Source organism: Chelonia mydas, chromosome 1, assembly GCF_015237465.2.
Source record: "Chelonia mydas isolate rCheMyd1 chromosome 1, rCheMyd1.pri.v2, whole genome shotgun sequence".
In the NCBI taxonomy this organism is placed as follows: Eukaryota; Metazoa; Chordata; order Testudines; family Cheloniidae; genus Chelonia; species Chelonia mydas.
Genome location: NC_057849.1, coordinates 48,695,819 through 48,720,783, shown reverse-complemented (window position 1 = coordinate 48,720,783; position 24,965 = coordinate 48,695,819). Strand labels below are relative to the sequence as shown.

Here is a 24,965-nt window from a genome sequence, read left to right as displayed (position 1 = left end):
CCCGCCATCCTTAGTAAAAACCTTTCCCTTAGCCATGAGTTTGGGTGGTTATTGGAACTCACCAGGTCTACCTCCTACAAGGCCTCGCTGCTGAAGCACCTACAGTGCTTGCCTCTGAGACGTGGTACACTGGGAATGCTACTGGCACCCTAGGGGCTTGGGGTACAGAGTAACTCCAATAATAGCAACAACATAAATACAACATATACTGCATACATTTTGAAAATACTTTCTATTAGCATTCATTCTTTACAGCCTGCCCCAGGAAACAAAAACAGCAGATTTCCACCTGTATCACAAAAATATTTTGGATCAAAATATAATTTCATATTTTACAACAGTGTTTGAGCTGTAACTTTCAGTAAATTGGCAATAATGTACATTCTATTAGCACAATTAAAAACATGAGCATATGCATTTCACACAGCCTATCAACACCAACTATCTCAGGTGCAAAAGCTTGTTAATTTTCAAAACTAAAGTATTATGCTATGTTTAGATCTCACTCTATTTTTATAATAGTGTTCTGTTTGTTTAAAAATTAAAATCTGGTTGCTGTCCCGTCATGGCACAAGATACTATAGATGCTCTCTTCACAGAACAGTGCTAAATCACCATTTACAAATAAATATCAAAAGCAAAAAAATTCCATCTGTATTACACCCTGATTACGGAGGAGGAGCTGAATCAGTCTGCAGGAGCACAGTGCAAATGTTGCCCAAGACTTAGGGGAGCGGTGTCCAATCTTGGACCATTGAAGGGCTATTTGGGCAATTTTCAAGAAGTCTGAGAATGGCTCCTAATGTCCATAAAATGAAGTAGACTGCTGAGTCTATACCCTGGCATGTGCTCTACCAAATCAACCTGTAGTTTGCCGGGGCCACCGCTCCATGTTAAAGGTGCGGAATTAATTCACTCAGATTTGTACAGTGTTCTGAAAAGGTAAAGCACTTTATAAGTGCTTATTTGGTCTTATTTGGCCAAGAACTTTCTTTTGGTCACTCCTATCTTATTTAAAAAGAGATTGCTCAGTTTTAAAACAGCCTGCACATGTACTGAAGTAGATAGGATATTGTGGAAAATATTTCTGCATATATTTATATTGAATCCATGAGGTCAGTGTTCTGCAGGGGTATTTAAAGTCAGTTTTGAAAGTAAGAGCACAAAAGGCTGTATTATTTCCACAGGTGCTAGCAGCATTATTGTATGGGATAATGTTTCTCTTACGTCACTGTAATGAGTCCCTGATTTACTTATCCTAGATAGTCAGTAAGCACCATTAGAAAACTCAACATTTGCCACTCACCAACTACAATATCACCTAATCTAAGTATCGGAAGAACCTGCAATGATTGCAGATATTTGATCAGTTAATTTAGTTTAATGGTGCTCAGCCTCTACTGATTTCAGGGGTGCAAATTTTCACTATAGTGATTTTTAAAATGGCACAGCATGGTCATCTGGCAAAACGCCAACCTAACCATGGAACTCTAAACAATCCTATACTTAGAATCATAGAATCATAGAATATCAGGGTTGGAAGGGACCTCAGGAGGTCATCTAGTCCAACCCCCTGCTCAAAGCAGGACCGATCCCCATTTAAATCATCCCAGCCAGGGCTTTGTCAAGCCTTACCTTAAAAACTTCTAAGGAAGGAGATTCCACCACCTCCCTAGGTAACGCATTCCAGTGTTTCACCACCCTCCTAGTGAAAAAGTTTTTCCTAATATCCAACCTAAATCTCCCCCACTGCAACTTGAGACCATTACTCCTTGTTCTGTCATCTGCTACCACTGAGAACAGTCTAGAGCCATCCTCTTTGGAACCCCCTTTCAGGTAGCTGAAAGCAGCTATCAAATCCCCCCTCATTCTTCTCTTCCGTAGACTAAACATCCCCAGTTCCCTCAGCCTCTCCTCATAAGTCATGTGTTCCAGTCCCCTAATCATTTTTGTTGCCCTCCGCTGGACTCTTTCCAATTTTTCCACATCCTTCTTGTAGTGTGGGCCCCAAAACTGGACACAGTACTCCAGATGAGGCCTCACCAATGTCAAATAGAGGGGAATGATCACGTCCCTCGATCTGCTGGCAATGCCCCTACTTATACATCCCAAAATGCCATTGGCCTTCTTGGCAACAAGGGCACACTGTTGACTCATATCCAGCTTCTCATCCACTGTAACCCCTAGGTCCTTTTCTGCAGAACTGCTGCTGAGCCATTCGATCCCTAGTCTGTAGCGGTGCATTGGATTCTTCCGTCCTAAGTGCAGGACTCTGCACTTGTCCTTGTTGAACCTCATCAGATTTCTTTTGGCCCAATCCTCCAATTTGTCTAGGGCCCTCTGTATCCTATCCCTACCCTCCAGCGTATCTACCACTCCTCCCAGTTTAGTGTCATCTGCAAACTTGTTGAGGGTGCAATCCACGCCATCCTCCAGATCATTTATGAAGATATTGAACAAAACCAGCCCCAGGACCGACCCTTGGGGCACTCCACTTGATACCGGCTGCCAACTAGACATGGAGCCATTGATCACTACCCGTTGAGCCCGACAATCTAGCCAGCTTTCTATCCACCTTATAGTCCATTCATCCAGCCCATACTTCTTTAACTTGCTGGCAAGAATACTGTGGGAGACAGTGTCAAAAGCTTTGCTAAAGTCAAGGAACAACACGTCCACTGCTTTCCCTTCATCCACAGAACCAGTTATCTCGTCATAGAAGGCAATTAGATTAGTCAGGCATGCCTTGCCCTTGGTTAATCCATGCTGACTGTTCCTGATCACTTTCTTCTCCTCTAAGTGCTTAAGAATTGATTCCTTGAGGACCTGCTCCATGATTTTTCCAGGGACTGAGGTGAGGCTGACTGGCCTGTAGTTCCCCGGATCCTCCTTCTTCCCTTTTTTAAAGATGGGCACTACATTAGCCTTTTTCCAGTCGTCTGGGACTTCCCCCGATCGCCATGAGTTTTCAAAGATAATGGCCAATGGCTCTGCAATCACATCCGCCAACTCCTTTAGTATTCTCGGATGCAACGGATCCGGCCCCATGGACTTGTGCACGTCCAGCTTTTCTAAATAGTCCCGAACCACTTCTTTCTCCACAGAGGGCTGGTCACCTCCTCCCCATGCTGTGCTGCCCAGTGCAGTAATCTGGGAGCTGACCTTGTTCGTGAAGACAGAGGCAAAAAAAAAAAAGCATTGAGTACATTAGCTTTTTCCACATCCTCTGTCACTAGGTTGCCTCCCTCATTCAGTAAGGGGCCCACACTTTCCTTGACTTTCTTCTTGTTGCTAACATATCTGAAGAAACCCTTCTTGTTACTCTTAACATCTCTTGCTAGCTGCAACTCCAGGTGTGATTTGGCCTTCCTGATGTCACTCCTGCATGCCCGATCAATATTTTTATACTCATCCTTGGTCATTTGTCCAATCTTCCACTTCTTGTAAGCTGGACTTAGTCCAGTCTACACCAAACACATTTATCCTATCACTACTTGTGAGAAGACTTTATACATTCTTACTATGTCTAGTCCATCCTAAATGTCTTGCTCTGTATAAATGCAGTTTAGGAATTAGGTTGGTTTTTTTTATGGTGCAGGTGTTATTACACGTTGGTGCAGTTATTGCACCATTGGTGCAATCACTGACTCAGATAAGGGAAACAGACATGTCCCCTGCCATCTTTTTGTGACTCTGTTTATTTCCCCTCAATGTGAATGCAGCTTTCATGCCTTCTCACTTCTGGCCTCCCACTGCCCCCAACATTTCAAAATGTGGCTTCACAAATGACTAGCTCAAGATAGTAACACATTGATCATTCCTAGGTAGTGAAATAGCTGCATGATAAATACACATTTTAAACAGCCACCCAGTGGGGAAGAGAGTAAGAATATAAAATACTTGTTTTGGGTTAGGATTTTCAGAGGTACTCAGCATACGCACACACACAATGCAGTCAGTGAGAGCTGCACATGCTCACTGACTCTAAAAATCAGGCCCAGTATTTATTATTCTAGCATAGTTATAGAAAGGAAAACTAGCACATAGATATATTTGGCCATGTATATATTAAATATTGTCCTTCTCACCATCAGCTGAGTTTTCCACCTGACACCATGAAATAAGCTATATGTTAAATATGTAAATAGGTGACTCTTTACAATGACATGGAGAAATCTATATAGCTCTCCATATATTCAGCAAGAACCATCTCTTTGTATTGCAGTCCATGCAGCGCCATATGGCAGCAGGTAAACGTAGAAACAACACACAGTAAAATTTTAAAATATATTCTCCTTCAGCAAACTTTTCGAGGCTAATATACATTTTCTATACTTTATCACCTACCCAGAATTTGTCACTTGAATCCTCATAGCAAAATATATATATATATTAGTGCAAATGGAGACTATTGTAAGTCTGAAACTAAAATACAAACATATTAATCACTTTGATTGAACAATAACTATTTTCTATTTCTGTACATAACCTAAATAAGAAAGAAATGTAATCTAGTTTGCAAATGAAAGTAGGCATGTTTCACATATAAATTTCAATTTACAGTAGATAAACATTCACATTCAATACAGCAACATCAGCTTCTGCTGGATAAACTACTTATAATTGACACAGAGCATATTAGATTAAAAAATACTCTCCAGTGATGAACATAACTCATGTGGCAAAATAGAAATAGAAGCATAAACGCATCTGATGACAATGCAAACACGGAGATAGAGAAAACAATCACTGTTCTGCATTATGCACAGTGGGCTCCTAATATACTGATTCATAAGTCAGATAGGCAAAATTACCTTAGGGCTTTTCCAGTCTCTAATTTCTATGATTCTATTAAGAAACAATGTTGCTTTTTGTGTGTGTGTGTGTGTGCTAATTTATTCCATTGAAAGAGAAGAGAAAGTCGCTCATTTCTGGATCTGAGTGCGATCAACGCCTGATCCAATTCCCATTACAATCCATGGAAAAGACTCCAATGGGAGTTGGGTCAAGCTCTTGGAGAATAGATAAGTGAGCTTCAAAAGCAAGGGATGCAAGACTTAAATCCTTGGCAAACAAGGCAGCAGGTTGCCAGGGTAGAGGTGTGAAATTTAAAGGCTTAAAGCCTCCAGACCCAACATAATTCAGTCTCAAACAAAGCCCTTCCTCAAATCATTCCACAGTTTGCTAACCAATGGGAACCTGGGAAATGGTTAATTGCCAGTTTTGTTTTTTAACGTTGGGGGAAGGTGCACAAGTAGGAGGAAAAGGTTCTGGTTACTAGGTGGTGGTATGGGAACATGCTGCATTTGCCCCCTGCACCCCCAAAAGACATACATTTTCCTGTTATCAACCACAGCAAAGGTAAGTGCAGTTCTCCCTTTGTCAACTGGGAGCATCCCATAGCCTTCACCGTTACTACTCTCCCCCTTCACCAAACAAAAGAACCTTTAATTGTCTTTAACTCTCCCTTATCTCCAAGGCATGAACCCTACCCCCAGTGCTTAATTTGTAAGGGAAGAGGTACCGGGGCTCAAGCAATTAGGTGCCAGGGTTCAAGCAATTTTTTTTACTTTCATAACTGATGCAGCAAGCCCAGAGCTGGCGGGGCTATGAACTGCCACACCTAGAGGTGCTGAGGCTCAGCCCTGGCATAAATTAAACACTGCCTATCCCCTTGCCAGGAACCACCTTTACTGCCCTTCAAACATGAGTCAATTCCCCTTGCTGCTGTTTCCCGTTGGATTCTTCAGGTTAGACACAGCAAGGCGGAGCTGGATCATGCTCCACAGCTTGGAGCCAGGGCAGTAGACTGGCAAGGTGACAGCACCAATGGAGACAGAGCAGGAAGGGAGTGTGGGATCAGCAGCCTCCTTTGCAGTTAAGTGATTTACCCAAAGTCACCAGCACAGCAGGGGGAAAAATCCCAATCTCTTCACTCCCTGTCCTCTGCTTTAGCAAGAAGACTCTCCTTTCCCTTTTGATACAAATAGTTGTTGAGTCTCTACTTTCCTGATCATTTAAATTATGTGTTTGTTTTGTATCAGGTGCCATAACACCTGGTTTGGGGAGATGGTTTCTTTTGTTTCCTATCAATCTTTCACCCTGAGAACTCCACATCTGTATTTTTCCACTACTCTAGGTCTTAAAATAAAACCAAAACCAATTTACATCTAAGTTAACACCTTTGTTTGTGTCTCCATCATCAGGCTAATTGTAGGCCTTTTTTAAAAATACCCTTAGAATCATAGAATCTCAGGTTGGAAGGGACCTCAGGAGGTCATCTAATCCAACCCCCTGCTCAAAGCAGGACCAAACCCCAATTTTTGCCCCAGATCCCTAAATAGCCCCCTCAAGGATTGAACTCACAACCCTGGGTTTAGCAGGCCAATGCTCAAACCACTGAGCTAACTCTCCCCCCCAAAGTGGAAAAAAACCTACCCAAATAAAGGGCCTCAATCAAAGTCCTGAGATAAATTTGATGACAACAATCAAGGATCTGTCATAAACCAAAGGTATGAAAACACAGAGAAGGATTTCAGGGCCCTATGTTCACAATCCATTTTCAGCTTCAGTGCTTCACAGTATTACACAGTGCAAATGGTTCCCTAGTATTGAAGTGATTACAACCTTGTGTGCCATTATTTCAGAATTCCCAAGGGAATGCAGACGGAGGAGTAGCGAGTGCTGTATGCGAAGGGGCAGCACTATTTATACCTTCTTTCAATCCTCCTAGAGTAGTAAATAATGAAGAATACAGTAACAATAAAAGCAAAAAATATAAAAGATATAAAAGCTAATAAAGATTTTCTGGTTTGGAAAAAGTTGCATTCAGGGCACAAGACAGGCATTTCTGGACACAGTCTATCAGGAGTTTCTGAACTGGGAAAACCATTATTGTCAATTATCTCTCTGTAATGTTTCATGGAAGGCTTCGGCTCATACTGATTAGCAATGTAACGATAGAGGCCATATTTGGGAGCAGTCCTGTCATTGAAAGAATAGACAAAATATCCCCGTAGATTGACATTATCCAGGGTGTATGCTGCAAAAGAAAAAAAAGGGGAGGGGAAAGGAAAATAAATCAGTTATTAATTTATTTAAGAACAATGCTGTGTACTACTGTATGTTGCTGAGGAAGTTCAAAGCCAAACCCAGATTTGAACTCATCTCCATAGAGAGGGAAGATAGATATGCATACATACATTAAGAGGTTATCATTCAAAAGTGAGCATTTGATGACAATTACCATACAGCGTGATCACCACACAATTTTTCCTTTTAATTAAAATATATATGGTCACTCTGGGGTAATGGTTGGCCTATTAATGCAGGTATGGATCTGTTTGTATAAAACAAACAGTAGTATACCCATGCACAGACATAAACTTATAGTATAAAGTATAATCTGTATGGTCAATGAATACATCTTCATTCAAGGGAGTGAAACCTAGGGCACGGAATCCATCACAGAATTCAGCCAGTGAAATTATCTTTTTTAAAGGCATGACAAAAGCAGTTTTCATAATTTTCTGCCTGATATGTTGTTTCGGGGTTGGGATTTTTAAAATTTTCTCTGCTTACTCATGCCCCCAGCAGTGAAGATAAATATGGTGAACACAATCAAGCTCTTTACACAGTGCTTCCAAATGGCAAAAGGGGAGTGTCACATCAATCACTCCTGCTTGTGGCACCAGGAGAGCATACACACTAACATGACAGGTTTCAGAGTAGCAGCCGTGTTAGTCTGTATTCGCAAAAAGAAAAGGAGGACTTGTGACACCTTAGAGACTAATGAATTTATTTGAGCATAAGCTTTCGTGAGCTACAGCTCACTTCATCGGATGCAACATGAGGGGAAGGGTGCAGTTGGAATAGTCAATGTAACCTTCCTCAACTGGTAAATCCTGCTCCATAACATCAGAAATCATTCCAGGACATGCTATGTGTATCAACCCCATCTCCTCATATTGCCCTGTGATTTTGGACTGAGGAGACCTGAGTCATTAACTGAGTCAGTAATGTACTTAAGCACAAGTCTAGCTTTAAACACATGAGCAGACCCACTGAAGTCAAGTTAGGCATGTGCTTAAGTACCCTGCTGAATCAGGACCTGTCACACATGGACTATTCAGCTGACATCATCTCACAGTGTATCTCAGCTCTCAGAAGTAAAGTTATGCATGTGCACAAGTGTTTGCAGGACAAGGCTCTTACTGAAACATACAGACTTCTTGGCAGCAGGCTGTGCAGCTGGCAAGGAGAGTCAGACTGGGGTGAGGCAATTAGTAAGGCTGGTGTGTAACGCTGGCAGTAAATTGCCCCTTAGCACAGGCCCCATAAACCCCTAATCTGCCTCTGGCCCCCTTGTCCCTGGTTCCAGCACCCCTGCCCTCCTACCATCCAGTGGGGAATTCACTTGGCAGGCCCCATAAACCCCTAATCTGCCTCTGGCCCCCTTGTTCCTGGTTCCAGCACCCCTGACCTCCTACCATCCAGTGGGGAATTCACTTGGCAGCTTCCCTATGCCCAGCATGTGGCTCCCACTCTGCATTTTGCATCCCAATGACGATGGATCTCAAAGGCGGGGAAGCAGCTGGCTGCAGGTCATAACCTATGAGTCACATAGGCTATGAGCTGCAGATCGCTGCTTCCCCACCTTTGAGATCGTACTTCCACAGAAGGTGGAACTTGAGTACAAACCTCTCATGCCTTATGTGATGCCTGCGGTATCTCCATATAACTCTGCAAGGGGGAACATACAACCTAGAAACCCATATAATGCAGTAACCACACCACCACATCTCATCAGCCTAAGGGAAATGAAATCCACTGGAAATACCTCAGGCATGCAGCTCTTGGAGGCATGATCTGGTGCAATATTTAACATAAGAACAGCTGTACTGGGTCAGACCAAAGGTACACCCAGCCCAGTAGCCTGTCTACCAACCGTGGCCAATGCCAGGTGCCCCAGAGGGAGTGAAACCTAACAAATAATGATCAAGTGATCTCTCTCCTGCGATCCATCTCCACCCTCTGACAAATAGAGGCTAGGGACACCATTCCTTACCCATCCTGGCTAATAGCCATTAATGGACTTAACCTCCATGAATTTATCCAGTTCTCTTTTAAACCCTGTTATAGTCCTAGCCTTCACAACCTCTTCAGGCAAGGAGATCCACAGGTTGACTGTGCGCTGAGTGAAGAACTTCTTTTTGTTTTAAACCTGCTACCCATTAATTTTATTTGGTGGCCCCTAGTTCTTCTATTATGGGAACAAGTAAATAACTTTTCCTTATTCACTTTCTCCACACCACTCATGATTTTATATATCTCTATCATATCCCCCTTAGTCTCCTCTTTGCCAAGCTAAAAAGTCCTAGCCTCTTTAATCTCTCCTCATATGGGACCCGTTCCAAACCCCTAATAATTTTAGTTGCCCTTTTCTGAAACTTTTCTAATGCCAGTATATCTTTTTTGAGATAAGGGAACCACATCTGTACACAGTATTCAAGATGTGGGCATACCATAGATTTATATAAGGGCAATAAGTTATTCTCCGTCTTATTCTCTATCCCTTTTTTAATGATTCCTAACATGCTGTTTCCATTTTTGACTGCCGCTGCACACTGCATGGACGTCTTCAGAGAACTATCCACAATGACTCCAAGATCTTTCTCCTGATTAGTTGTAGCTAAATTATTCCCCATCATATTGTATGTATAGTTGGGGTTACTTTTTCCAACGTGCATTACTTTACATTTATCCACATTAAATTTCATTTGCCATTTTGTTGCCCAATCACTTAGTTTTGTGAGAACTAAGTTTTGTTATGTTTTGTGCTGTTTGTACGAGAGTATTTTCCATCCTGATGTGCTGTTCACAGGCTGCACTGTGTCACTCCTTACAAACACAGCCGTGTCCTTCAGTGATCACCGGGAGGAGCTTGCCCATTTACAGTGGCAAGCCTCTGATATAGGCCTGTGGGAGGACGGCAGGGGGGTCAAGCAATCCACTGGAAATAGTAGAGGTTTAGCTGTGGTGGGGCAATTAGAACAACATATAAAAGCAGGACAAATGGAGCAGTATTTAATTTAGCTGGGAGAGGAAAAAGCTATTCCTGAAACACTGCGCCGACTGTCTGATGAATTTGGTTACTTTACCTGAAGCAGATATTTTAGAATACTGTGTCTCAAATAAAAAATATTTTGCTTTTTACTCAGATCAACAGCAAGAATATTATTTTCTACTTGATACAGCAAGATCAAACCCAAGCCGATTTGGCAGCTCCCTAGGAACCAGAACCTGTGGTGCGTAGAAAGGGAGAAAATGCAGTCTCCCTCACTATTGATACGGGAGCGTGGCCAACAGACCCTACAAATCCCCATATGCAATCTATTGTGAGTCATGCTTCTTCACAGACCACACCTGCTTATTTAAAAGGAGGTTAGTCACAGACTGCCTATTAGAAATCTGTGGGCTGAATTTGGATCATGAGATGTATCTTGTCCACCCTGCGATACATAGGCAGTAATTTAGCCAAAAAAAAAATGCTTAGTAGATAGATGACTAGTTTCTGGATTGATTTGTATCATCAAGCCCATTCAATCATGCTAAATTTAGCCCTGTAAATATATTCCCAGGTGACAGACTGATTTCCAGGCACTAGTATTGTCTCACTAGACTAAGCAATCCAAACATATGGAAGAAAACAATAAACACTACAAAACCTCAAAAATCGCAATTTAAATTTAAGAAGCATCTTCTAGTTTTCTGAGCAGAGGACTGAGAGCTAGTAACTCCTGAATTCTCATCCTGGCTCTGAGAATAACACTCTCTGGGCAAGGTGCTTAACCCCTTTGTCCTAGTTTCCCCATCTGTAAAATAAGGTAGCAATATTTACCTGAGGGCTGTTATAAGAATTAATTAGCTCTGTAAAGCTCTGAGGATTAAATAATGCTACGCAAGTGGTAAGTATTATTATTTATTTGGCAGAGATGTGCTTACATATAGTACAAGACACATAAAAACATAGCCCTACCTCAAGAATCTTAGGGCCAGATTTTAAAAAGTATTTAGATGCCTAGTAGGCTTTTCAAAATCATCTATAGGCTAAATGCACAAAAGGAGTTAGACACTAGAACAGGGACTTAGGCACCTAGGTCCTTTTGTGCATTCATGACTAGGTGCCTAAAACTCATGATTTCAATGGATATTAGGTGCGTAGATGCTTTTAAAAATCCCACTAGGCCAGGGTGAGCAAACTTTTGACCTTAGGGCCACATCGGGGTGTGAAACTATATGTAGGGAAGCCTGTGCCCCCGAAACAGCCTGGCCCCCACCCTCTATTTGCCCCCTCCCACTTCCCATCCCCTGACTGCCTGCTCCTGGGACCCTCCGCCCCAAACTGACCCCCCCCCCGGGATTCCACCCCCTATCCAACCCCCCCCCCCCGCTCTCTGTCCCCTGACTTCCCCAACCTATCCAACCCCACCCTGTTCCCCGACCCCTGACCACCCCAGAACCTCCGCCGCCCCTAACAGCCCCCTGCCCCCTGACTGCCCCCCGGGGACCTGCTACCCAACCCTCCCGCCCCACCGCCGCATGCACCACCACCGCCCCCTTACCATGCCGCTCAGAGCGGTAATAGCTTGTAGCCCCGCTGCCCGTGTGACGTCATAACTGTGTGGGAGGGGAAACAGCAGGGGAGGGGCCGGTGGTGAGCCTCCTCAACTGGGAGCTCAGGGTCTGGGTAGGACAGTCCCACGGGCCATATGTGGCCTGTGGGCCGTAGTTTGCCCACCTCTGCACTAGGCACCTAAATACCTTTAAAAATCTGGTTCCTACCTCATGGAAGCACCACGAGTTTTGGAGAGCTCTGAATGAGGGAAGAGTAAGGGAATGTCTACACTGCAATCAGCATGGGTACCAAAGCCACAACAAAGCGAACTTCAGTGTGGTCTAGCTGTCCAAATAACTACCCAGGGTCCCAGGCAGGATCCTACAGCCTGCAGCTAGTACACACACTTGCTACATTAAAAGCTAGCTCAGGTATGTCTAAACATGGTGCAATCACATCTCCTACTGTAGTGCAAACATACGCTGAGAACTCATTTCAAGTGTATGGACAGTGTGGAAGAAAACATGAGACTCATAGGCTTTATGGTCAGAAGGGATCATCATTCTCATCTAGTCTGATCTCCTGCACATTGCAGGCCACAGACCCTCACCCACTCACTCCTGAAATAGACCCCCTAACCTCTGGCTTAGTGAGAGAAGTCCTCAAATCATGATTTAAAGACTTCAAGCTACAAAGAATTCACCATTTACACTAGTTTAAACCTGCACTTGACCCATGCCCCTATGGTGACCAGATGTCCTGATTTTATAGGGACAATCCCAATTTTTGGGTCTTTTTCTTATATAGGCTCCTATTACCCCCACCCCCATCCCGATTTTTCACACTTGCTGTCTGGTCACCCTACGTGCCCCATACTGCAGAGGAAGGCGAAAAAACCCCAGGGTCTCTGCCAGTTTGACTGGGGGTGGGGAGGAAATTCCTTCCCAACCCCAAATATGGCAATCAATTAAGACCCTGAGAGTGTGGGCAAGACCCACCAAGCAGATACCTGGGAAAGAATTCTCTGCAGTAACTCAGAGCTCTCCCAATCTAGTGTCCCATCTCTGGCCGTTGAGGATTTTTGCTACTGGCAGCCATTGATGGGCCACATGCTATGGTAAGCAGTCCCATCATACCATCTCCTCCATAAACTTATCAAACTCAGTCTTGAAGCCAGTTAGGTTTTTTGCCTCCACTTCTCTCTTAGGGTAGATGTGTAAAAGCAAGTGTAAGGTCTTGATGGCAAGGGCAAGTTTTAACTTAATACAGAGAGCAAGGGGAGCTAGTACAGAGATGTGAAAATGGGGCTTCTGTGTTGTGACTGGAAAGATAATGTGTGTTCTGGAGGGACAGTGGGAGTGATACCCTACATGACACAATCACATGAAGAGACAAGGGAATGCACAAGTGTTTTAGCCAGCAGCAAAGACAGGACGGACTGAATTTTTATAAATTGTGAAAGATGTAGTGGCAAGACTTGGTGATGGCCTAAATGGGCAGGGAGAAGGAGGAGGAGGAATTAAAAGTGACCCCAAGGTTGAAAGCATGAATGACAGGCAGGATGATGGTGTTGTCAGCAATCACAGAGAAAGTATTAAGAGTTTGGTTTTGGCCATGCTTAGCTTGAATTGAAGACAGGCCACCCAAGATGGTGTGCTGGAGAGACAGTTATATATGTAGCACTGGTCCGAAATAGTACGCAGAGGTAGACTGGTGAATTGGTGTGAGGAGAGGACATCACCCATGAATAAGGTGCAGGGAGAAAAGGAAGGGACTGTGGACTGAGGCCCGTGGTACTCGAACAGAGAGGGGAAAGAGGAAGAAGCACCAAAAGAGATGATGAAAGGAGTAGTCGAGGGATGGGGAGGAGGGTAGGAATCTCATGGGCAGATTTTGAAGCTATTCACACCAGTTATTTAAAGATATATTTTTCCTCTTCTGCTTTATTAAGAACATGTGGAAGTAGTTCTGTCTTCCTACTGCTTAACAACAACAGTAGATTTATGTACCATAGAATAAGTTATCCATTATAAACTACAGCATCACTACATGTTAGATGCTGTTAGATGCCAATTTTTTTTCCCAGTCATATGCTTTGCCAAAATTTATGCTAGTACTTTCAGTGTATAAACTTTTCATGGATTCCTTACCTTTTAAAGCTTCATTGATATAATTTTGTATGTAATATACTCTCAGTTTATCTTGAACCATATTCTGATCATCATCAATTCCATTGGCTATAATATAAACTGGGACATCCCCATACTTGGATTTAACCCACTTGAGCATTTTGCGCAATCCCCAGGGCACCACTGCGGCTCTGCTTGGGGAGTTCAGCCATGTGATGTCTTTTATCATTTGAACTTGAAGATAGTGATCATACTTCAGTGCATCTTCTTTTTCCCAGTCCACAAGAACAGTAGTGTAATGACTTAAGGCAAAAAAATCAAATGAGCCTTGGATTAATTTCTTTTCTTCTTCAGAGAAATAAGGCAAGTGAAAATTGTATAAATCAATGCTGTTTCTTTGGTGAAGCCATTCTCTCATCACATGTGGATAGTCACCATTCCCGAAGATGGGCTCAGCAAGCCAGCCAATGTCAAATTCTAGAACTCTATCAGCAACTTCTTGGTCATTTTTGGAAAAAGGACAGGCTGGCTCTACCCAATCAGCTTGCAGAGCTATAGATATTTTACCTTTCTGAAATCTTCTAAATTCTTTGTCATACAGGTGCCAGGCTTTAGCATGGGCTTTCAACAGATTATGCCCTGCAGAGTATGTCAGGTTCCTCACATAGGGTTCATTCATTGTAATCCAAAATTTGACATGGTGGCCAAGAGTTTTGAAGCACAGCTTGGCATATTCAACAAAGGCTTGAACTGTCTCTGGGTTCTCCCAGGCTCCATATTTGGCTAGCACAACCGGAAGCCCTTGGTTCTCAGCCATAGGTTGCCATAAAGCTACAACAGGAGTTATATTAACTCTGAGAAGTTCACTAACAAAACACTGATAATAGTGCAGGAATGTGTGGTTGATTTGAGACAGGTTACCCAAAGGGAGAATCAAAGACCATTTCAGTGAAAAATGAAAATGTGTGACATGCATTTCCTGCAGCAATGAGATCTGGAGTCTGATGGCAGCAAAGTCAACACAGTGACGCTTACGTTTTGGGGTAACAACTCCATCAACTTTAATAAGCTTCTTCGTGTGGTGAACATCCCACACATATATATTAGTGTCAAGGAATTGGGCGGGGGTTGTGTCTACCTAAGAAGGGAAAAGAAACACACAAGATTCAAATTGTCAGTTCTGATTATACAGAAAATTCATAACCATCAGACAAGGTTTATGAAAAGATAATTACAAGTAGACTATTTCTTTTAATTGATGCTGCCTCCTAAGATGAACACATTTTTCCTTTCAGCATCTCCCTCATACATCTCTAATTAGGGGGACCAGACGTCCCATTTTTAAAGGGACAGTCCCGTTTTAGGGGACTATTTCTTATATAGGCGCCTATTACCCCTCACCCCGTCCCGTTTTTTCACAGTTGCTATCTGGTAACCCTCTCTCTGATGCCATCTCTGACTCATATGAATGAATGCATCTTAATATTGTGAGGTCAGAAAATGCCAAATATATGTAGCACCTTCACCCTACTTTTATAAAAGGCAGTGTACTAGCGTATGCCTTCTGTTTACACTCTCCCCACAACACTCAGTTCTGTGAGGGAAATCAGGGGCTGCTCAGGGACAAAAAAGCAAATCCAGAGAAGGATAATACAGCAAAGTCTGTACTCATTTTTAAAATAATTTCTCTAAAGTTTAAAAGGCTATATTTTAGAGCTATTTGTACACTATAAATTACCATAAATAAGCCTTCCTTTTTCCTCTAAAGTGGAACAAAATAAGTAATAAATGAAACATGAAGAATTAAACAGTTTCCTTATTGGAACCTGTGATAAAAGAGAAATATGTTTCTTTTCAGCATGAATTTCAGCATGAATACAATTGATGGGTAAGAATTTTGCTTCTTGCTAAAGAAATGTCCTTTAACTGCACTAGCATATTGAACTAAAAAGTGTCATTCCTTCGCTTTGACGACATGAAATTGGTTAAGATAGCAAGCTGTTTATTTCTGAGTCATATTTTTGCTCTGATATCAGAGTCATGCCAACGTGCATCTCTCCAACAATAAGCAAATTTTCCACAAATCTTTTGGGCTTGAGAGCTAGAGAATACGTGTATTACCCACTGAAATCAATGAGAGATATAGATGCTCAGAGTCTCACAACATCACATCTTTATTTTTTAATAAATACCATGATAATAAAAAGGACTCTAAAGGGAGGGAAAGAGTTACTTAGAAGGTTTTATGATGTGTATTATTTTTTTCTCCTTCCTAGTCCAGTTTACCTTTCAAAGGAAAGGCTCAAACTATTGGACACAGTTCCTACATACACATCTGTCTATGTCCACTATTTTTCTTCTTAAATTAAGCCTCTGAGCCTAAGTTTCCCTGTTGGACCTTTTGTTTCAAAAGCAGGGTCAGCCTAAACCCACTGTTGAGCCTGTAACTGAGACTGTAGAATTGTGCAGAGCAGCTGCAGATCACTTGCTGTTTTCTCTGGAGAGGTCAGTGTTGTGCTTACAGAGGAAAGCAATAAAAAACAGCATGTCAGAGGGAAATTGCTTTTCTGGAGAATTGTTCCTTGTAGATTACTAAAGCATGCATTTCCACTAATACTGTGGGAATGCTATCAGAAATGTTTTTCCACTGTGATACATCTACAAATCATTCTACCTCAGCCTTACAGCACAAAATGTTTGAATATCCTTTTGAAGTGAAAATATCCAGAGTCTGAAGGGTTTTTTTAAGTGTCTTGAACTAACAGACTCAGTAACTTTACAGCTGTTATTGATCCCAAAGGTAGCAGTGCCATTTCTAGTCTCAATTTATTTGGGACCAGAAGGACAAGGATTGCTGAATTTTCTTAAAAATCAATGCATCAGGTAAGGAGCTTGCAATGTTTCTCAATAGTGTGAAGTTAGAGCTTACTTTTAGGATAAGAAACAAAAAAAAAGCTATGCTCCAGCTCAGAGGTGCTGGAACCAGGGGTGCTGCTGCACCCTCTGGCTTGAAGTGGGTTCCATCATACACGGGGTTTACACTTGGTTCAATGGCTGTCAGCACTCCCACGATAAAAATTGTTCCAGCACCCCTGCTCCAGCCTTCAGAAAGTTTCTGTCTTTGTGAAAAATCTAAATTAAAAATTTTGCTCTTGGATCCAATCGGAGAGCTGAATTTTACATTACATCTTTATTGTGGCTACAGGAGCCCTGAAGACAAAACAGTATCTGAGAATTATACAGTCACATTTTCAAAGAGACCACAACCTGTCTATAATTTTTGCATGTGAAATGAAGGCTTTAATCATGAAGGGTTGTCAGGGGTAACAGATCTAGCTGGAGAAAAGAAATTAAAGCTAAGAAGAGGGACTCAGGTTGGTTGCTACAAGTGGGCAGTGATGCCGCAGAGAGAGAGGCAACACTACACTGCCTGGCAAATGAGGAGCACAGCAGAATTGTCCATTCCTGTTTCAAAGGTATTTTCCTGTACACTCTCTGCTTTTTTTTTAGCACATAATGTCACTAACAATGATGCTGTAATGCACATGCAGAAAACATGAACACATTGGGAACAGAACTGAGCAAATAACAGACTTTTCAGTTTGGGGGCTAACCAAAAAAACCCAATCTACCAGGCCGCGGGGAGGGGGAAGCCTGGTTCAATTCAAACCAAAACAATTTTTTTTCAAAATTAAAAAAAAAAAATCCAACCTCCCACCCCCCCAAAAACCTCTTAAGTTGACTTTAAACAATTTATTTTTGTTTTTTCAATTTGTTTTGGTCATTTTCAGGTGTGGTTTTTTAAAGTGGGCAAATTTGAAAACAAGATTCCACTTTGAAACAAAAAGTTAAAATGAAATGATTCAATGTTATTGAACCAAAAGATTTTCACTTTTTAATTTTTTTCCCCATTTTTGGGGGGTGTGGGGGGGGGCAAACTATTCACCAGATTTGACCAAGATTTGCAAATAGTTAGTTTCACAGCCCTGAAAAATGCATTTTTCTGTAAAATTCCTAATTGTCAAAAAAAAGTGAGCGCAGCTCTAATTAGGAATGGCCTTTAGAAAACATGCGTAATGATGGTTTCATGACTTTTAACATTTCCAAATGCAAGGGTATATTTAAATAAATTTCTTGCCATTAAAAGGAATCGATTTGGATCATAACTGCATATGCTGCTGTTAAAACTATGGAGATAAAAATGCCACTTGCAATATTTGCCATTTTCATATATTAGTACCTTTGTGTGGAAGTGTTGAATTTAGTAGATAATTATCTTCCAAAATGAATTTGAAAAAGAATGTATTTTTGTTAACTGAACACATAGTAAGTGATCTAGGAAGATGTACATTAGATCACATTTTCTGTTTTTTGTTTATGTGGTGTTTGTTTTTAGAAAGTCTGTTATTTATGATATTTAAATTTGGACCCGCTTTCATGGTCACATTTAGGATGCCTGGTGAAAGCTGGGAAGATATTCTGTAAAATGTGCAGCTTTAATAAATTGGTGTTCCCACTACATCATTATGGTAACAGACCTTATATCACCCAAGTTAAAATGATTATATACTTACACAATACAATTATTATATACTTAAAGAACAGTTTGGTTGGAGCATCTATTGACTTTGTCATCAGACTTACCTGAATGTAGTTATCAACAATTCCCCAAGCAAAGTCGCAGGGAAATTTCCCATCTATGGGTTGATTCTCAGGCAAAGGCGGGAAACCATTTTTCTCTATTAGCTTTTGGTAGAACAAAGCTGAAGACTTTGGCAAAAACTTCTTGTCATGGCTTTGAAAATCAACATAAAATAATCCACGTCTAATGCTGTATCCTCTATGCCATTCAAAGCCATCCATGAGGGACCAAACGGTGTACCCAAAGACATCAACTTCATCATATCTGATGGCTGAGAAGAAAAAAAACAAGACGACCTCATATTGTTCATTTTTTCCAGATAGAGTATACCATTTAAAAAACGATTCTAGTATTTGAGCATTAGAACAATGCAGCAGGATAAATAAATGTCTTAAGGCTTGATTCAAATTCCATTCAGTGGAACTCCTTCAATTTACTTTAATGGGCTTTGGATCCAACTCTTACAGTTTACATCCAAGAAGTTATATAGAAACAAAAAAGTTACTCTGAAGCAATTATCATGAAAAATTTAACACAACTTTTTGGTGTTTTTAGGGATTTGCATTAACTATCCAGGCAATGCGGGTGGCAGTGATAATGCTGATGAGACTTTATTCATTTGATTTTACAAACCCCCTCACATTTGTGATGAGAATACCATTTTCTGGTATAAATATCTGGCACTTATTAACCCTCATACCTAAAGTAGGTTGAAAGCCTGTTACAGATGTAAGGGTCATACCAGCATTACTATTGCTGTGATAAGTTCTACTGCGTGATTTAATCTGAGTTTACAAATGGTTTGCATTTCTATAGATATTAAACACTTAGAATCAGCAAAATGTTCTTAGAGAGGGTCCCGATTCAACAAAGCTCTTAAGTGTGTGTGTTTAATTTTAAGCACAAAGTTAAATCCATTCCTATTTAGCGAAGCATTTAAGCACATTTTAAAGTGCTTTGTTAAACTGGGGCCTGTATCAGCATCCAGCACAATTTAGCTTCATCACTCACCACCTTATGTAAACACAAATTGGATACCTATTGAACTTAACATTACACAGCCTAGTTACACTGCCAACATTTTACACAATCAAATGTCAAAGTGTTCATATTTCCTAGTTTTACAAATGTATCTCATTACAATCAGATATGAGGGGCCAAACTGATTCTTGATGTAGCGCCGTTTGAACCAATTAAACTAATGGAATTATAAAAGAGATTAATTTGGCTGTCTCTTTAATTTGCCATGATAAACTCACAAAGAAACTAGAATATTTCTTTCCCTGAAGATTAGTTCTTTTCTGTTTGGCAAACATTGATTTTTTTTAAAAAGCCCTCCACATTTACACAACACTTGCTGTTCTAACAGAGTAAAAGTCAGGGTGGAGTCATGTTGTTAACTAGCATCAGCAAAAATTTCTCTTAGACTAGCATTACACTTCTGCTGCATGTCAGCAGAGAGAGCTTCTACATTGCTTTTCTGGCACACCAAAAATTCTCCTAAAATCCCTCCTTAAAAGTTTGGTGACTTGTGCCATGTTCCCTATGAGAAGTGAGTTAAAAAAATTTGGAAGCAGGAAAAAAGTCTCAAATACAATGTAAGCATCAAGCAGTGCACATGCCTTATCGAGTAACCACATGACTTATTGATATTACTTTTATCTTCCTTCATACTTTCCCCTGCCCCCATGTTCAATCTTCAGGGCAGGAACTATATCTTTACTTGTTTCTGTAAAGGGTTGATCAAATTTTTGGCATTCCAAAATAATAATAGTTCTTGTTATTTATTATGGATTTCTTGGTGACCGAGTGGCAAATTGAAAGGGAAAATATAGTCTATAATTTAATATGTTGCCACTAAGCCCTAGTCACACTGAGAGTGCAGATCTATGTATATATATCAATAATTTTATTAAACTGAATAAACAACACCTTTTTGTTAACAAGAATATGACTATGTAGTTTCCATATAATGCCACATACACCTCTAACACATTGTACTTGCAATAATTAATAACTCTAGTACACACTATCCCCCAGACTTTAGATACAACATTTGGCTTGCATGTTAATTCAACTTTTAGTTTAGATGTAATAGTGAGGTGTTTGCAAAAGCAGCTGAAACAAGTGTAGTAATTCCAGGATCTTTTATCCCGGTTGAGAGGCAAATTGAAATCATCTGCACTATACCATTAAAGGAAAATTCCATTGTAACATGAAAGCTATTTAACCTGAATGAATAGTTTAATTCAGCTACTAATATTGTAAAAACCCTTGAAGCATATAACAGATAAATAAACCAATTATGACAAGTTTTGTAGTAATAAAAAGTACGGTATAATAAAAATAATCATTAAGGAGGAAACAGGGAACAGTTATCCCAAAAAGTTGTTGTTGAGAAGCCGGACTGAAAGAACCTACAGTATTTTGCCATTAAAGAAGTATTAGAAAATGGGACGGGTCAATGTTATAAAGTAAGTTGGGGGGGGGGGTGTCATTTTTTTAATTCTAGGTTAACAATTGGTAAAAAAAATTAGTTAAAATAAAATAATTTTACTTAAAACTTCAAAGGCCTGATTCTCAGACCAGTGTAAATCAGGATTAATTCCACTGAAGTCCACAGAATTAAACTGATGTGAGAGCAGAATGAGGCTCTAAAACTACAGGAGAACCCCATTTATCCAAGCCTCCATTATCTGGCTTTCCATATTAAGCAAACAACCAGCACACACACAGGATCATTACAAAGCATTAAAATGTAGCCTCCTTCTTTATTTATAGCGTACACAAACTGTTACTTCTAGTAAACAGTACAATACCAGCTTTTTAAAATGCAGAAACGATAAACTCAAGCAACTCAAAAATAGTACAGTATTGCTGTTGTTGCAACTTAAAACTATCATTTCTGCATTCTTAGAAACTGGATCTTTTTACTAGAAGTAACGGTTCATGTACGCTGTAAATAAAGAAGGGGGGTACGTTTTAATGCTTTTCCAGGAGGCGTCAGCTAGTTTAAAGCAACTCTGCATTTTAAAATAATGGTTAGAAAGCTCTTTGCCCATTCTCTGGATTATCCAAATTTTTGATTATCCCGGGGGGGGGGGGGGGGGGGGGGGGGGTGTGTGTGTGTGTGTGTGTGTGTGTGTGTGTGTGTGTGTGTGTGTGTGTGTGTGTGTGTGTGTGTGTGTGTGTGTGTGCATTCTTATTCAGCTAACATATTAAAACTCATCACTGGAGTTTTCCTGTAATGATTCCAAGCAAATCCCATTGATAACTAAACAAACAGCACTTCCTCTTACTGAAATCAATAGAAGTTTTGCCATTGGCTTCAAGGAGAGCAGGACCCGACCAACAAAATCCCATCCATATCTCACTCATTAAAAGACTCTTGTCAACCACTGATAAAAATGAACCTAACTAACTGATTTGAAGTCTCATTTCATAGCAAAAGTCTAGGTAAACGTTAAAGACCAAAATTAAGTTTTGGAGCATTTGTTTAATGAGCTTTAGTGGGATATTTTCCATAAGTTTTGTCAGGAGAATAATATTAATTTGTCAACAGAGCTACCTTTTAAAGTTTCCATAATGAACTTCTTGAGATAATAAATATATTTGGCATCATCTCGCTTGGTGCTACCAGAGACAAACCAGCTGTTCTCCACAATGAATATTTTGGGCTTGTTATATTCACGGCTTATCCAATAAAGGAGCTGCCTCAGGCTTAGTGATTCCAACTGATGGAACTTCATCTGAGAATCCAAGAGCTGGAAACTCAGTGTTGCTCCAAAAGAAAGAGCAAAAAAGTCAGCTGTTCCCTTGATGTACTTCTTCTCTGCGTCACTGAATTCAGGCAGCAGAGATGAGAGGTTATTTTTCATGCTCTGAGGGTAATCACCATCAATAAATATGGGTTTAGCAAACCAGCCCAGCACAAAGTCAAGGGATTTTTGACATTCTTGTATGTCTTGTTCAGTCATAGCTTGAGGTTTTATCCAGTGGGAGCTGAGGGCAATGGACACTTGTCCTCCTTGAGTTGGACGAAAATGATCATTGTAGAGATGCCAGACTTTGGCGTGGGCCTGTTGAGAAGAAAGACTACAATGAATGCATCAGAAATTCTGTCTTGCATAACAGAAATGCAACAGCATATTCAATCACTAATGTTCCGATTTGACTAGCAATGCCTTATCCTCACATCCTTAGGCTAAGTCTTATTCCCTTCTCAGTGATTTATGATTGCTAACTTCTATTATCCTAATCAGAGTAGATAATATTACACTGATCCAAGAAGAGCTTGTTTTAGAAAAGCAGCAAGATCTGCTTAATTTGGTGTATATTCCATGCACTGAATATAATGCTGGTTTTTCTGATCTTTTGAAAAATAGTGTTTTAATTTTAAAATGAAACCTAGCTTTGTACTTACCTACTGGTATGAGTGAAACTTAGGCTTTTGGTTTGAACACACATAAAAGAGAAAGGTCATTTTGTCTGATATCATTACTTTTTAAAGTTTTGCTGGTTTTAAATTTTATTAAATTGGTAACAAATTACACCTTACAGTATTATTGGCATCATGAGATTTCAAATAGTTAAAAAGTAAGAGCACATTTTAAAAATGTATTTGAAAAAAAACATGTTTCAGATTGTATTTTACATTACAGGAGTCTTAGCTTGTTTATCGCTGTTTTAGATTAGATGTGTAGAAATTGTCAAAAATTACATTATTACGTTTTTAGACAGTTACAAAGAAAGGCAAAACTAGAAAAAAAGCTATGGTAACTTCTTATCTGGAACTGCGGAAAAAATCTGGAGGTCATACATTTAGCAGTTAGAGCTGGGACTGATGGTCAAGAGAATGACTTCAAAACCCTGCCATCTCTGTCCTATATACAATCTTTTAAAATCTTTTATTTCTTTAATTTATAAATGAATGAATAAATTAAATCTGACTTTTCTTGTTGTTCAAAATAAACTGGAGTTTTCAAACAGATTCTGAATCATAAGGTCTGATTTAAAACTATGCATAGAATCACGAGGATTTGGAAGAAGGATAGACATGAGCAGGAAGAGAAGCCAGTGCCCCTTCACACCCATTATAAATGGGTTTAAGGCTACTAAATCCAGATGGTCAGGAATCTCATAACCCCCACATCTCAACCCCAGCCCCCAAACACACACAGAGACACACCCATTCTCTCTCTGCACCAACCTATTCAAAGCCAAGTAGGAGCCCCATTCTACAACATGCAGGAAATGCAGAGACATCCACGTATAGCCACTGTTTCCAGCCCTTGCTCAAGATTTAAATGATACAGAAGGCCTTGCATCTCCATCCTGATAAATGTATCACTGATACATTGATAATTGCTTCTCAGTTTCATTTTAATCCAGAATTATCATTCACAGCTTCCAGTTGCAATGAAATGCCAGATTTATTAAGAACTAATTGTTTACATGTCAGATTGTCATCTCTATTGCCATAAGAGATAAATTTATAAAACATGATTAACTACTGAGGAAAAATTGAAAATTGAGAAATAGTAACTCTACTTCAAAACCTCACGTACAGACATGCTATCTGAATTGCAGACTCACAAGACAATTTGCCATACATTGTAACCCCATCCTGCTGACAAAAGGAGAAAACAGAGAAAATACCATGGTGTCACGCTGTCTGGAGTGGCTCACTACCATGAGCCACTCAGGGTAGACTGTCAAAAACTGGGCAGACACCCCATACTGGTGGTATGTTCTATAGATTTCCCCAACCCAGTAACAAATGTGAACTCCTCGATCACTATAATAGTCTTACCACGGAGTTCCACACAGTCCCTTTAGGCTCTCCAGTCTATTTTGCCACCCAGGCAAGATGGACTATGTGATAAATGGCCACTTACACCAAAAATGATAAAATACTCAGGTTACACCTGTTCCAAGTGACCAGTCACTCACCCGGGTTGATTTGCATCCTAGATCTCACACCAAAGACAACGCTAGGAGCCAATTCTGTAGTAAACTAACTAAAGGTTTATTAGCTAAGAAAAACAAATGAGAGTTACTGAGAGGTTAAAGCAGGTAAAAATATATGTACATGTGAGTCACAGTCTATAACAGTGGTTCTCAACCTGTAGCCCCCAGGCTGCTTGCAGCCCAATGAGCACACAGCTGCGGCCCATCTGACATCCTAAGGGCCACACAGATCCTATATGTATTCTGTAGATACGACCCACATAACATAGAGAGCAGCCCACAATGTAAACAGGTTGAGAACCACTGGTCTATAATTTCAAAAGGTAGCAGAGATGTAATCTGCCAGTTTCCCAGAAGTCTTTTAGGGCTACACAGAGTAACTCTAGGGATCTCCATCTTCTTTTCTGTTATTTTTCCCCGTTAGAATCCAAACAAAATAATTTTTCATGTGTCCATATTTATAGCTTCTTTTCACAGAAACTGAGCTGACAGAACAGCCTCCAGTGTGTCCTTTCTTTCATGATGGGGAAAGAGGAATGTACTTAGAGACTTTGATCTCACACACAATGACCATATGCTTTTCATGCACAGGAATTTGCACTTTCCT

The 24,965-nt window shown here is 40.5% G+C and overlaps 1 protein-coding gene across 1 annotated transcript in view; it reads right to left on the bottom strand.

The window, feature by feature from the left end:
• Positions 1-213: 213 nt before the first annotated feature.
• The window catches only part of KL (klotho), a 67,570-nt gene continuing 42,818 nt past the window's right edge, over positions 214-24,965 (bottom strand). The window contains exons 2-5 of the mRNA XM_037892199.2: positions 21,957-22,467; positions 18,391-18,659; positions 13,768-14,884; positions 214-7,042 (exon numbers count right to left, since the gene is read on the bottom strand). Coding sequence (XP_037748127.1) covers positions 6,705-7,042; positions 13,768-14,884; positions 18,391-18,659; positions 21,957-22,467 — 2,235 coding nt within the window. The 3' untranslated portion in view covers positions 214-6,704. The remainder of the gene's footprint in view (positions 7,043-13,767; positions 14,885-18,390; positions 18,660-21,956; positions 22,468-24,965) is intronic.